At 43.9% G+C, this 14,617-nt stretch overlaps 1 protein-coding gene across 1 annotated transcript in view; it reads right to left on the reverse strand.

Moving 5' to 3' along the window:
- Nucleotides 1-445: 445 nt before the first annotated feature.
- Tbc1d32 (TBC1 domain family member 32) overlaps nucleotides 446-14,617 on the reverse strand; it is a 149,467-nt gene continuing 135,295 nt past the window's right edge. The window contains exons 33-34 of the mRNA XM_010638253.2: nucleotides 11,118-11,306; nucleotides 446-2,927 (exon numbers count right to left, since the gene is read on the reverse strand). Of these exons, the coding sequence (XP_010636555.1) occupies nucleotides 2,808-2,927; nucleotides 11,118-11,306 (309 nt within the window). The 3' untranslated portion in view covers nucleotides 446-2,807. The remainder of the gene's footprint in view (nucleotides 2,928-11,117; nucleotides 11,307-14,617) is intronic.

Genomic DNA, 14,617 nt, shown 5'->3' on the forward strand with positions numbered 1-14,617 from the left:
GTTGTCTTTACTGATTTTTTTTTTCCACTGGGCAGAAGCTTTTTAATTTGCAATGATACCATTTATTGATTCTAGGTGGTAGTTTCTGTGTTCAGAAAATCCTTTCATGTTCAAGAGTTTTACCTACTTTATCTTCCAACAGATTTAATGTCTCTGTTTTCTTACCTAGTTCTTTAATCTATTTTGCTTTTATTTAATAAGGGTGAAGGATCAGTGTCCCAGCCAGGCACTCCCTACACCTTCAAGCCCTCAGCTTTCCCTGGGGACTGTTCTCCAAGGCTGAGCCCAAATCCGGGTTAGAAGCACTTACCTCCTTGTTTGCCCCGGCACAGGAAATGGGGAATGGAGAAAACCTGTGACTTCCCCTCAGGCATCTCGTGACCACTGAGTCAGCAGTGCTCTGGGTTCCTAGACCTTGCACTACCACCTGCGACAGCTACTTCACAATGTGTCTCCGGATAACTAGCAGTCTTTCCATCCTTGAGGCTGATGGCCTTTCTGACCAGGTCTTGAAGGCAATAGCATCTTCCACAGCGCCCGCCGGTGTCTGTGCTCACTTACCTGGCTGCTGGGAACCACTCGCTGAGTCTCATCCCTCCCGTCCCATCGCTCCCTCCTCCAACTACTCAAGACGTTTGCCTCCCTCAACCCCATCAGCTCCCCGTCTCCGCTGCATCATTTCCACCAAAGCACAAACGCGCTTCCGTGCCCAGCCGTACAGAAGCGTCTTTGGTCTCATGCTTAGCCAGCTGCCTCTTCCTGTTCTCTTCCTCTCACAGCACAAGCCCTACAAAGAACAGAGTTCAGTCTCTCCACTTAGCATCATTTCGACCCAATCCAAACAGCTGCCCTCATCACTGCATCAAAACTTAGCAAGGTCACCACAGTCAGAAGCCCTTATATTTCCACGCTTTCACGTTGTACCTCTTCCTGTGAGGACAGTGAACTCTGACTGGAAGGGCTATGTCTCATCCACCTTGCTACTTCAACCTCAAAAATACCTTTGTGTGTGTAGCCCTTAAAATGTTTATTAATGAATAACCACAGCAATCTCTTAAATATCTGAAAATTTAAAAATTGAACAGGAGCACAGTGTTCTTTCATAATCGTAAACTCATGCAGAACCCTACAGGGAGTTTAGATGCACCCTCTTTGACTCGCCTTACCTTCAGAGAGGTTCAGCCACTGAAAGACCCAGAGGAGACTTGTTACAAGCACAGCTGTTTTCTGAGGCTGGAGGTGCAGCCTGGGCCTGTACGTGCTGGGCAAGGGCTCTCCCGCCGACACACACTCCCAAACCCCAAACAGGAAACTTTGAGAGCAACATTCAACACGTTATAAATGAGCATTTTCACAAATTTGTTTACACTGTATCATAAAATATAGTTTGTGAGTGAATGCTATAATGCATGCACTATTACTCAGCAAATGACAAATAAATTTTGTCGTAAAGATTTTAATTTTTTTTAAAAAAAGCGAGGCAAGACAGAGTATTCCTATGCTGAAGGACATCCTCAAGTACAAAAACAACTCATGATGGTAGCTACACAAACTACCCTATTTTATATTTTCTTCCACTAAATGCTAAGTTCTTGTTCATGAGACATTTCTAATCTATCAAATGAAAAGAAAGCTTTCTGGCTCCAGCTGAAGTCACTTTTGTTTTCAAAATTAAATTGTTACCATCTAGACCTTACCTCAGTTTCCAATCATAGTCACCAGTGACATAAAATTAAATTACAGTTCCTCCTCCATTTCTGTTTCCAGTAACTCGGGGACAGAATGAGGAGAAATGGAACCATAAACAAGAATTACAGGTTTCAGGGCACAGCTTTTCACAGTGAAGTTTGGGAGAAGACAAAGCATGGTGGTTTTAATGATCAAAGTACACACAGATATAAACAAAGAACACAGAATGAGCTCTTTCATCTAAAAAAAATCTTGAAGAAGCTGGTGACTAATAATTCAATTTATTTGTGTATTACCTTTCACAGAAGAAAGGCAATAGTTATTAAAAAAAACTCACATACAGTATTAATCTTACTGGCACAGAGACTTCTATTAAATAAAACATAGTGTCAGTCATTTAAAATCATTTAGAAATGTATTTCCCTTAATGCTTTCAGGTTCAGCACAATTCAAATCTACAACTAAGGAAATACACAACAAATAATAGTAGAATGCTTATCAGTATGAAATAACCACTCTATCTTTTAAACAAACCATATAAACATGACATTTCAAATAAAAAATTACAAATTGGTACAGGTATCAAAAGCATCTCCTAGAAAAACAATTATATCTGGGGACAATAGTTTTCCTGCCATTTGCCATGAAAAATATCATCTGTTCCTTCCGCATGTAAAATAAGCAGTTGTGCCATTGTCTGTTTTCTTGTACACAAAGAGATACAAATACTGGAGAAACAACTGCTTTTGCTTATCTCTATGGATTCTCAATAAAACAATTATTTACACTATTACCACTTCTTCCCAAAGTCATTAAAAATCATTTCAGTCATCTGATAAAGGTGACACTGTACGGTGGGCTGACGCCAAGTCTTCAGCAAAAACGACAGCTATACCCAGCTGGGGTGCAGAGCCTTTCAGGAGGAGGGACTCACAAAAGGAATTCATTTCACAAATCAGGCAAGTACCAGCCTGAATATATTACCATGCTCAGAACCTCTCGGTGCCGATTTACAACACGGACTCAAAGCATATGTTGTTACACACGCAGATAGAAAATAATCAAGGCCTTCGCCTGCCTTGAACATGAATAACCCCTAATCGCCCTCACCTCGCCATCTAGGAGGCCTGCACGCAGATGCCCCGCATGGCCCTCAGCAGTGCAGGGCGGTAGTTGTGCTCCAACGTTTCCATGTACTCCAAATGGTCACTCACTCGAAACCCACGCAGTGCTTCCTCCTGCCAAGCACAGAAACACAGAAACGGGAGCGCCATTCACTGGGGTGAAACCACTTGGCCCAAACGGTGCACCCCTCTCAGCTGCGGCCCGCAGCTCTGGGGACAAACCAGTCAGGTCCTCGCAAACAAGGCTGCTGCCAGAACCACCGTGCTCTGCAGCCAACATAAAGCAGAAAAACCTCTTAGATCGAAATCTTCCTAATATTTTATATATAAAAATTTCAACCATGCATGACTGCAAATTTGAGGTTTTTAGTAAAGGCCCTAAAGTTTATCTATAAAACGATAATCGCGCAATTGTCTGTTACTCAGGTACTCCTCGTACAACCTCCAACAGTCTGATCCACAATGCTGGTACTGTGCACGTCCAAACTCTTCTGGAACGTCAGGATGAGTGTCCCAGGTGGGGCCCTCCAGAAGAAACTGTTAGGACGCGTGTTTCGAATTTCACAGTCTTCAGGGGAATTCTGACAATTCCTTTTCATACCTCCAAACACTTGGTTGTTGTTTTGGTTTGGTTTGGTTTGGCTTTTGGTTTTTTGAGACAGGGTCTCACTATGTAGCTGAGACTGACCTGGAACTCACTATGTAGCCCAGGCTGGTCTCGAACTCACAGCGATCCTCCTGCCTCAGCCTTCCGAGATTACAGGTGTGGGATTACAGGCATGCGCTACCATGCCCAGCTTCCAAACACTTTCAGTGTGGTACCTACCTTCAAGGCTCAAAAAAGCAATGTGCAGAAAACTAGTTATCCTCGCCTCAGTGTAATTGTGCCAGGCACTTGAGAAGTTACAGAAACATCTGAACAACTGGCGCCTGTCAGGAGCTCATAGTTTAGAGGCAAGAACACAAAACAACAGCAATGAGAAAGAATAAAAGACAACACATATCATATAGCAGACGTTGTGCTGGCAGTGACCAAGTCAGAGAGGGAGACATGAGGCCTGAGGGCTGGGGAAACACCACACAGCCCTCGGCAACTGGGTGATTCCAAAGGCTCAGTGTCACCGGTCAGGAGCAGTAACAGCCTGCGAAACACTGCGGAAAACTCTCTTCTTATTTGCCATGTATCACTGACAATCTCCACCATTTGAGGAATCGTTGAGACACTCTACAAACACGAACAGCCATCTTCCAGGCTGCAGAAGCAGCTCACGGAATGACTGATACACAGCACTGCACCGTCACAGCTACGGCTAACACCTGGGGTCTAAAACCTCCAGCTCTTACTCCGAAGGTAACGGAGGCATCGATCCACCCCTCACTTCTCCACTCTCGCTTTCACTGCATTGTTGTACACGGGGTTCTGGGTTAGGCACTTGAGACACACTCAGGAATTCACTGGTGCTCTTCACATCACAGTGCTGTGGCTTCATGAAGGCACACCTAAGCCAGAAGGGATTACAGGTGTGTGTTGTTCCCACCAGAGGACAAAGACGTAACGCCAGGAGGGCTGCTCCTGACAATTCATGGGTTTTGAGAAATGCTACGGCTCATTTCATGTGAACTGCAATCAGAGATGACAGCCCATGGACAATGTCTCCAATGATACTCTCTTGGGCCAAACATCAGCAAAATCTACTTACCATCTTTAATTGTTAATTTAAACATAAAACTACCGAGGAAGGCCAAGATATTTTTTGGCTCAAGTGTATTTGCTTCCTTAGAACCTAGTTTTGGAAATCACCACTTTTATTTTAGACATTACAGAGAACACGTCCTACTAAACACGGGTAAAATATGCCCACAGAACAGTTACAAAGTCATTTGGGTCTTATTTCACAAGAGGAAAACTTAAAGGTACAGTTTGAAAGGAATGCTTTTAAAGACGAAACAGTCCAATATTTAAAAATCGCAGGCAATTTTAGTTCTTAATAAAATTTCAAACTGTCTGAATTTCACTTCTGGTCTTCAAAGCAGCATATGCTTCATGTTAATGGACAACTTTACCATACAGCTTATCATTGCAGTGACAAAAGACCATTCCTTCAAATACTGTTGTATTATAAATTCATTTATAGACCTAAATATATTGGGTTGTGTGTAAATATGGATGGCCTTGTTTCTTACAGTCAGGTGTTCATTACACAAAGTCACGGTAATATCTTGTTTCTTATCAACAGCACAATATTTGTTCAAGAAAAGCTTCTTTAAAAATAGGTTATACTAGCGTGGCTTGAAGTTCATTCTGAGCATACTGCGTGTGTGTGTGTGTGCGTGTGTGTGTGTGTGTGTGTGTGTGTATAGCCCCTGCACACCTGAGCTATATCCCCAGCCCTATTTTACATTTTTATTTTGAGATAAGGTTTTGCCAAGTCACTAAGTTTCCGAGGCCAGGCTCAGACTCATTTTCTAATTGCTTCTCAACTCATGTGCTTTCAGTGATTTCCTTTCATCACTAATCCTGAGCTTCACATGTCGAGTTACCAAAAAGCATTAAAACCCAGCATTCCACACTGCATGTTCTGTGCACACAGCATTACGTGGCATGGTGTGCACCCAGCCTTGCTCCTCCTTTGCGCACACAAGGCCAGTTTCAAATGTGCATCTGTTTTCTTGTCCTATGGAGAGCACCTGATCGAAGTCCACTGAACTAGGGATTTCTTCAACGGCACCAGATAGTCTGACTCGTGAGGGGAGCACAGGATTTGGATTCAAGTTCAAGCTCTCCCGGATGTATGAACTCTCCGACCCGCTGTGGACACAGTCGGCCAGGTCCCTCTGCACTCGGACTGTGCACCTCTGGGCACAGAGCCTGGCTCACCTGGCACCTGTGTCATCGCCTCCCAGCCCCCACTCTGGCAGAGACCTCTGGAGCGAGCGCCTGGAGCCGTGGCTCCTGCTTGTCTTTCCACCAGGCTGCTTTCGCCCTCAGCTGCTCTCGGGACTTGTTCCTTTGTTTCCTGTGAGTCTCTCACCACCGCAGCGGTGGCTTTCATGCCTTTCCACGTCCACAGCACCTCTGGCGTCCTCACAGTGAGAGACTTCTCAGAGACTTGTTCTACGGTGTCTGAAATGCTGCAGGTGCGGTCACCTCTCTCAGGAGCGCGCACAGTTAGTGTGGGCAGGGACGGCCTTGAGTCCTGACTACAACCTGGACATGACTGCTACCACGAGCCACAGAACAAGCAGCACGGCGGGTCCGAGAGTGAACAGGCGGCAGGGATGAAGTCCTGTGCCAGGACTGGCATGGGAGCTAGGGAAGTATTCCTGGGGTCTGTGTTAGCAATGAGAGCATATTTCAAATAAACGGATGGTCTCTGAAACCACGGTCACCGTTCCTCGATGCCTTGGGTAAGCACAGGCACAGGGTAAGCATGGATGGCCCAACAAGGGAGGCGAGGCTGGCTCCTGGTCCTCAGCCCCTGCCCAAGAGGACAAGGGAATCGCTTCTCTAGGCTGTGAACGAAGTGTTCTCGCAAACTGCTGGAAGGCACCTATTCTGGAAAACAAATTACACCCAGACTTTTTAAAGCTCTTTGCATCAGCTGAAGGTTAAGAAAGTATTTCAGAAACTAATCTCAAACAAAAATATGTTTAAGTGACTAAGACCTTAGGCTTGGAGTTTAATCTGAAGAACGGGCCCCTACAGTGGTGAACAGGCACAGAAATGTCAAGTCCACAGCATCCCTCAGACTATGATTTCAGGACTAAGCTTAGGTATATTCTGATACTCATTCCCACACATTTAATTCATAATATTTTGCAAGGTGTTCTGAAATAGCTTCTCATAAATTATGGAGCAAAAAGCATCCATTCCTTCGGGTTAAAATGGAATAGTGTCGGCATGCTACAAATGAGTAGATGTCAACACATTTAATGGGGTTTGCTGAGCAAACGGTGTCAAATCTCACAGAAGCAGCAGCTGAGATGGCAGGAGCATAGGAATGCAGCGCTGCCCTTTTCCCTTTTCCCTTTCTAGAAATGCTGTGACGGACCCTACCATTTAAAAGAGGACCATCTTGAGGCAGAAGTCACAGAAAGAAACTTCCAGCAAGCGATATTTCTCCCACTATGAGCTCATGAGTTCCTTGGTATATCAGAAATTCTGGGACTCAGTATCTTCAAAATGTTGAATCTCTAGTATTACAAAGCTCCTAAGGGAGCCAGGGATTTAGCTCAGTGGTTCCACCACCTGCTTCGCAAGTACAAGGTCCCGAGTTTGATCCCTGGTACCCCAAAAAAAAGCTCCAAAGGTAGCACTTTGAAATATTCTAAATATTTCAGACTGCTTGAGATTTTATACAACAATCTATAATTCATGGCACTGCTGTGTAAATTCTGACTGAGCGGGTTTGAGAAAGAGTGTAAATGTATTAGTAGGTATCCAACCGAAATTAGGATCAGAGCAGCTTCAGCAGGGGGTATGGGTCAGGAGAGAATAAAGAGTTGGGACCGAGAATTGTCCTTCTCAGTGGCTGACACTCGGACACACACAGTGACTGGAGATGATTCTGTTTGGGAACAGGCCTGGATCCAATTCAGAACCAAAGATTGTTGCTGGCCAAGGAGTGAAGCCAATATCCACGTTAGGGACTGCAATGCTGCACTTTAACTAAGAGATCCCTGAGGCTGGGGAAACATGGGGATAAAAAGTAGCCTCAGAAAATCCTGTTTCCTTTGCTTTATTCTCTACACAGGATTTTCTTAACAAAGAAGCAAGGGTAAGAGAGGACAGGGCTATGGAAACTGGGAAACTGCTTTTTCTGAAGCACTGGTTGGTTCCAGATATTGTTCTATAAGTCTCTTGTCAAAATCCTCAGCCGCCCTATGGTGCAAGGAGTCTGAACAATGACCCCCACTTACCCGGCTAGGGTCTGCAGAGAAATATACAAAGGCAATGCAGAAGGCCAACCTCAACACACAGCAGGACATGCTTTTCTTATTCCATCGCATGGTATTTTTAGTACAGTGCACACTTCTACCTTCTAACAGCTTGGTATCTAGTCTGTTTTTCTCAGTCTGATCTCCATTTCTTACCTTTCAACATCTGGTAACAGCAGCTGCAACTGCACCAACAAAAAATCCCTCTTGACAATTTACTGATTGGGTTGAAATTAATCTGATTTTTCATAATTATAAATTGATTTTGCCATAATATGCAGGGTTTAGTTGAAGCATTTTAATTATGTACTTTGATCCTTTACAGCTGGGAAGGCAATCTTTTCCTGGCCTGGCATTTCAGTGACATTTGTCCCCAGGTTGAATTTATAAACTAAAACCACGCTCACTGCCAGCCTATTAGCATGTTAGAGAGGGTTGGAGAAGTGCCAGTCTGTGAAACACTCGGGCCTCTCTTCACATGAGCTGCTACTAATGCAAACGGCCACCGGGCCTGTGTGTGTGCGTGTGTTACATGTGAGTCCACCAACATTTTTTCTTAAAACATTAAAAGAGAGAAAGCTTAGGCGTTCTAGCTAGCTGTGATGCCTCAGGACACTGATTTTGTTGGATGCCTTTTTTCACAGAATTGTGATGCCCACAGACTTTCCAAAGCATCACCGGTCACAGATACAAAATGTTTGGAATTCCCAGCAGCCTTGCACCACAAAAGATGCACAGACAGACAGACAGATGAGCAGACGGAGGCTGGATCCTGCTGGCCCCGGCCCCGAGCTTCCAAGCAGCTCTGCCCTGCCCACCACCTCTGCGAGGCACTGGCACGTCCTCACCACGGGTGCCTGAGGGCTCAGCTGCACAGCGAGGTCCCTGCTGCTGTGAGAAAGACAGCTCATCCCTGCTGACATCCACTTGTATCATAGAATCCATCTCACCCGATCTTCCAGAAGCTCACCCAGAGGAGAAGAATTCAGGTCTCTACACTCCCTCACCAATGTCCACACCTTCTGCACCGAGACTCCGGCCCGTCCTCCCAATGCAGAACCCTTCTGTGGTCCACAGCAGCGCAGGCGGAGCCCGGACTCGCAGCCCCCAGGCCTAAAGTCTTCAGCCCAGACCAGGACGAGCAGTCGGGCTAACAGCTCCTCTCCCAGCACAGTTCCCGCAGACGCCCATTCCGGAAGCAGTGCTTCGAGCACGACACTTCGCCACAGCAGGAACAAATCAGAAGAGCTGCATCATCTTCCATCTTCTGCAGCTCCCTACCTATCTATATTTTCTCAGCAATAAGTGGTAACTGAAAACATCTGTGGCTTTCAGTATTTTTAAAACTAATTTAATTGGGCCTGGCTACTGAACTCATAAATTTATAAACCAAAAGCTTGTAATACTCATTCTTACATAATGACTGAACATGTCTTTTTAAAGAGTAATTTCACTATTTAAAAAGTATAGTACAATTTTTGAAGGCTGCAAATATATACAACAAAAAGTTAAAATCCCCTGTTCAACTTAGCTTCTCCTGTCTTAGAAGCAATCACAATATATAGAACTATGAAATAATGTGCTTAAATAATCTATGCAAGATTATTAAGATAGTTGTGATATAGTTGCGATACACAGTTAGACAGAGAACAATTAAATTTTTTTCTCCCTCTCAAAACATCTGAATTTTGGGTCAGGAAGTATAAAACATAATGTCCAAGGCTTAATTACTATGGCTACAGTGGGACGAGGGATTTTTAAAAATGTGTCTTTTGCTGACTTGAGGTATTGCAAGGCACCCACAACTCAAGACTATGAAAATCTGTAAATTAAGTCTGAGGGTTGATCAGAACTATGGTGAATATTTTAATATTTAAATTTTAAAAAATTAAACACATATTGTCACTAATTCCTTTCAAAATAGCCACAACATTCTCCCTCACTTTTATATTTTTATTTGTTTATTTTTTTGGTACTGGGGATCGAAGCTGGGACTTTGTGCTTATGAGGTAGGCAGCGGAACCACTGAGCTAAATCCGGGGCCCTCCCTCACTGTGAACTCACTTATCCTCCTGTTCTTCGGAGTGTTGTCTTTCACTGTAACACATTTTTAAATGTAAACATTCACTGTATATTTTGGTCATCCTTTGTAGATGGGCCAAGTCACGGTTGTTTTGGAACAAAAATATTACATTGGGGAAGATTGATAGAAACACACATAATAATTTGAGACAGTGCTAAAAGCTACTTAGGAACTAAAGTGGGGTAAGAGGCAGAGAATTATGGAACAGGGAGATACTCAGACTGAGAAAATGGAAATTTGCATGTTCTGAATTCCTGAACCTGCTCTCCAGGCCTGAAGAAAACGCCCCATACTGACAAGGAACCCACTCTGTGTGTGCGGCACTGTGCTCATTCCCAAGTCACCTCTGCCAAGCTGCTTTGTGTTTTCCTTCTGCCTGGAACCACAGTCCTGCACACATTTTCACTGAGGATGTTTCTGAGCTCATAATCCAGGGCATGCAGGAGGTTTAAGACCTTCTGAGTTACCTGACAGACTGAGAGCCTGAAAACATTAAATGATCACCACCATGTATTCAGAGAGAAACTTAAGTGTAAATAACTGGCTAGTATGCAACATTAAAGGAACAAACTGTCTACAGGGACGCTGTTTTCTGGCCTACAGGAGATGTAGAAGACGACAAGAGCTGGTGTGCCGGGTCTGTGGCGCCTGAGCCGCACAGTGCAGGGCACGGGGAGGAGTCACTTCCACCCTCAGAGAGGCTTCCAGGCTGAGCAGAGCCCGCATCTCCGCTGAGCCCCGCCCTTCAGAGCGTATTTACACATCACACACCTCCGAAGGGTCAGAGTTTGAAGCGTCACATTACTATAATTAAAAAAGTCAGTGTATCTTGTTTTAAAATATTAACAAACAGCACCCTTAAAAGAATGCTATGATAGAATCGCCTTTCATGAAAACCTTTTATAAAAATAGAAATTTAGAAAATACCTCGAAGGTACAGCACATTAAATGCTCATTAAGCATGGACCCTCCCTACGAATGCTCTGAGTGGCCACCCGAGACGGCGCGGTGCTGCTGGAGGTGGTCTTTCGCAGAGCGCAGGCACAGAGTGAAGTCTGAGGCCCGGCACGCTAACCACACGCTCCAGCTCTCCACCAGCTGTGCACTTGGAGCAGCTTATTTAGCGCCGCGCCACACTCTGCTCACCTCTAAAACGCACACACTACTGACTGCGCCCCTGAACTGTTCTGGAGACCAGACGACTGTCTAGAAACGCGCCGACATGGAGCACCCCGGACCGGCTGTGAACCCTACATCAGCGCCTCGCCTCGCTGTGAGCTCACCTTCAGGAACACTTGCAGATCCTGGGCTTGAGTGTGCTGTAGAATCTCTGGCTGCAGATGCTTGAAGACAGCTATGCAGATATACACTTGGTAATCAGGCCCAAGGAGAACACAAGTTGCAATATAATGGCATATTTCTATCCAGTCCAAGTAATTCCAGAAACACTGAGTGACCCACTGCAGGCAAATCTTAAAAAGAAAAAAAAAAAAAAACAGTTCATTAAAAAGCTTATTAAATGACTTTTGACTTTTAAAAAGCAGTAACCAACTACACAAAACCAACGAAAACCTTACATTTAATCAAAACGATGCTCTGCACACAGCCTAGTGAGGGGCTTCCCCGCCTGTCTCCGATGTGGCAAAGCCATGCCCGAGTGTGCGAGCTACCACTGCCCTCGCCCTGCTCACTGTCCCTCTCTCACCCCACCCAAGTGTGCCCTCCTCAGGACCCCAAGGCTGAGCGGCTGCTGTAACTCAGATGCGCATGTCCCCTGCTACCCATCACACAGATGCGTAATCATGAAGGCGGTAGGCTGCTAAACGTTGCATCTGTGCAAACAGACTCTTGCTGAAACAGAACACAACTTAAACCAAACAGATCTATGCAACACAAAAACTGAGAGCTAATGCAGAGAACGATTCAAAAATGAGACCATCATAAAAGGCTCGTTTTCCAGTTTTGTTTTTGCCTCTTTAACTTATTTTCTGAATGACATTTGTTCAGGTTGTAAAAGTAATACACAGCTCTTGTACAAAGCAGAAAAGGTTTCAAAAATAACGATGATGAGATTAACACTGTTAACAGTTTGGTACATTAATTTTATGGATCAAGCCCCAGCTCTCCCCAAAAAAGATGCCAACCCCCGTGGCCCAGCACGTGACCTTAGCAAAGTCAAGAGTTTGGTTAAAAAAACTACTTACGGATGCCCTGGGGAGGCAGACCACCCCGACTTCTAAATGGCCAAGTCTCACAGCTCAGGCACATTTTTAACAGCCCTTCTTGCCTTACTTTATTTGCTCGCACCACAGAATTACAACAAAGGAAACTAACCTCAGAGTCCCAGCACCTCACAGCAAAGACCTCGCTCTCCAGTGACCTTCAGGCTGCATCACCTCACTCACCCTGACTTGCCCATCGGCCGGCCACAGCAGGAAGGTTAGAAGTTTCCATGAAATAAGACTGGGAAGCATTATTTAAACTATGAAGAGTCACTACAAGAATGCAAGACGATATTCTTGTTGTGCATGTAGGTGAGATCTGGTCTGCAGTTATGTGTAAGTTCACATTTTCAAAGGCTCACTGCAAATTATGACCATGTCCTGCTATCCCGCGGTGTGAGGGGTGGAAAGCTGAGGGGCCTCTGCGGGAGCATCCGCATCCGCGGAGCACTGTACAGTGGCCTGACACGCAGGGAGGGGACCCACAGGGCACAGGGAATGAGCCATTAAGAAGTGGGACTTAATGCCGTGGAAGTAAGCAAAATACAATAGAAAAGACTTTTAGCAAAAATAAAATTGTTCAAAAAGTTAATTAGAACATGGCTTTCTGTTATTTAAGAGAAGATATATTCAGACTTCTATTTTCTTTCCAGTCTCAGTTACTCTTAAAAGAAACTCTAATCAACAAATACATATTTCTGAGCATGTTTAATGTTTTGTACTCTAGTTGAGTGTATTGCTTTTACTCTAGAGATCTGTATGTTTCATTTAGCAATTTCCTCACAAATCCTTCACGAATCAACTAATCCTGTGTCTAAAAATACGAATCTTCAAAAAGCTCTGCTAATTAGACCAAAATGAATAATCTTTGCAACATAAAATCTGTGCCCAAATAATTAATCACATATACCTATTTAGTTATTTAAACCTTGTTTTCATATTTGATAAATAGCAATAAAATGAAAAATAATATAAACAAAGCAACAATATGTACTTCCAAAGGCCAAATGCATAGCCCAATAGGGAGCCACTAGAAGAGCATTTTTATATTAATTTAAGAAAAAGAACAACATTACTGCTTAGAAATAATACAATACCCTTACAGATAAATCTACTGGCATGCAGTTTCAAATGGCTAAAATATATGTAATAAGATATATCTAGCCAGTAGAAGGACATATTTTCTTTTAATCACTAAACTGATACAGTGGAGCTTGAGATATTCAAAGTTTCCCCTGCAGGCCTTAGTAATCCATTTCATACTAAAAATGTATGTTATGGATTCATAAATGTTAACATGTTACATAATCAGACTCAAAAGCAAAAAGAAGAAAAAAAAAACACAATCATCATCACAACAAAATTATTAGAATCCAACATCACTTCATGATACAAATCCTGATGAAAATAGGTAGGTACAGAAGGACCTCAAGCTAGTGAAAGCCATTTGCAACAAGCCCGTAGACACCTTCTGTGATGAATACCTGAAAGCATTTCCTCTAAATCAGGAGTGACACAAAGATGTCCCTTTCACCTCTCCTGTTCAATCTGGTATTGCAAATTTTAGCCAGAGGAAGAGAAAGAAAGAAAGAATCGGAAAGGAAGAAGTCAAATGATCGCTATTTGCAGATGGTGTAATTCTTTCCATACAAGACCCACAAACCTATAGCAGAAGACTTTTAGATCTCACGAAGAAATCAACACACAAAATCAATAACAGCATTCCTGCACACTAGCAATGGATTAGCTGAGAAAGAAACCAAGAAAACAATACCATTCACGATAGCTTAAACAAAGAAGACAGGCCAGGGATGTAGCTTAGTGGCAAGCACAAGACCCTGAGTTCAATTCCTGGTCCTGGAAAGAAAATTAAAAAAAAATACCAAACCTAGGAATCGATCTAACCAGGAGGGTACAAAGCTTATACAATGAAAATGTGAGACCCTGAACACACTGAACACAGTAAAGAAGGCACCTAAGACGAAAAGATCTCCCGAGTTCCTGGGTTGGCAGAATGAATGCCATCAGAATGGCCATTATCAAGAGGGGTCTACACACCCAGGGAAATCCCATCAGATGCCAGTGACATTCTTCAGAGAACCAGGAAAATTGATCCTAAAATTCACACTGAAACAAACACCCAGAATAGCCAAAACAATCTTGGGACGGGGGCAAGGTCGAAGGCATCCCAATACCTGATTTCAAATTATACTACAAAGCCGCGGTAACAGGAAGAGCACGGGACTGGTGGGACACAGGGCATGCGGCCCAATGGAACAGAACCGAGAACACAGAAACAAACCCACCAACTACTGCCTCTGATTCTGGACAGAGGGGCCAAAACATACACGGAGCAACAACAGCCTCTTCAAAGATGCTGGGAAAACTGGATCTCCACTTATAAAAGACCAAAACTAGATCCCTGCCTCTCACTGGACAAGAATCGATTCAAAATGAAAAGACCAAGGTGCAAGACCTGAACACGAGAAACAGCAAACACAAAACAAGGGAAACCCCGAAGCCAGAGCACAGGGAGAATTAAGCAGTAGGACTCTGACCGC

Source organism: Fukomys damarensis, unplaced genomic scaffold (genome assembly GCF_012274545.1).
Source record: "Fukomys damarensis isolate Sample0158 unplaced genomic scaffold, DMR_v1.0_HiC HiC_scaffold_14, whole genome shotgun sequence".
Lineage (NCBI taxonomy): Eukaryota > Metazoa > Chordata > Mammalia > Rodentia > Bathyergidae > Fukomys > Fukomys damarensis.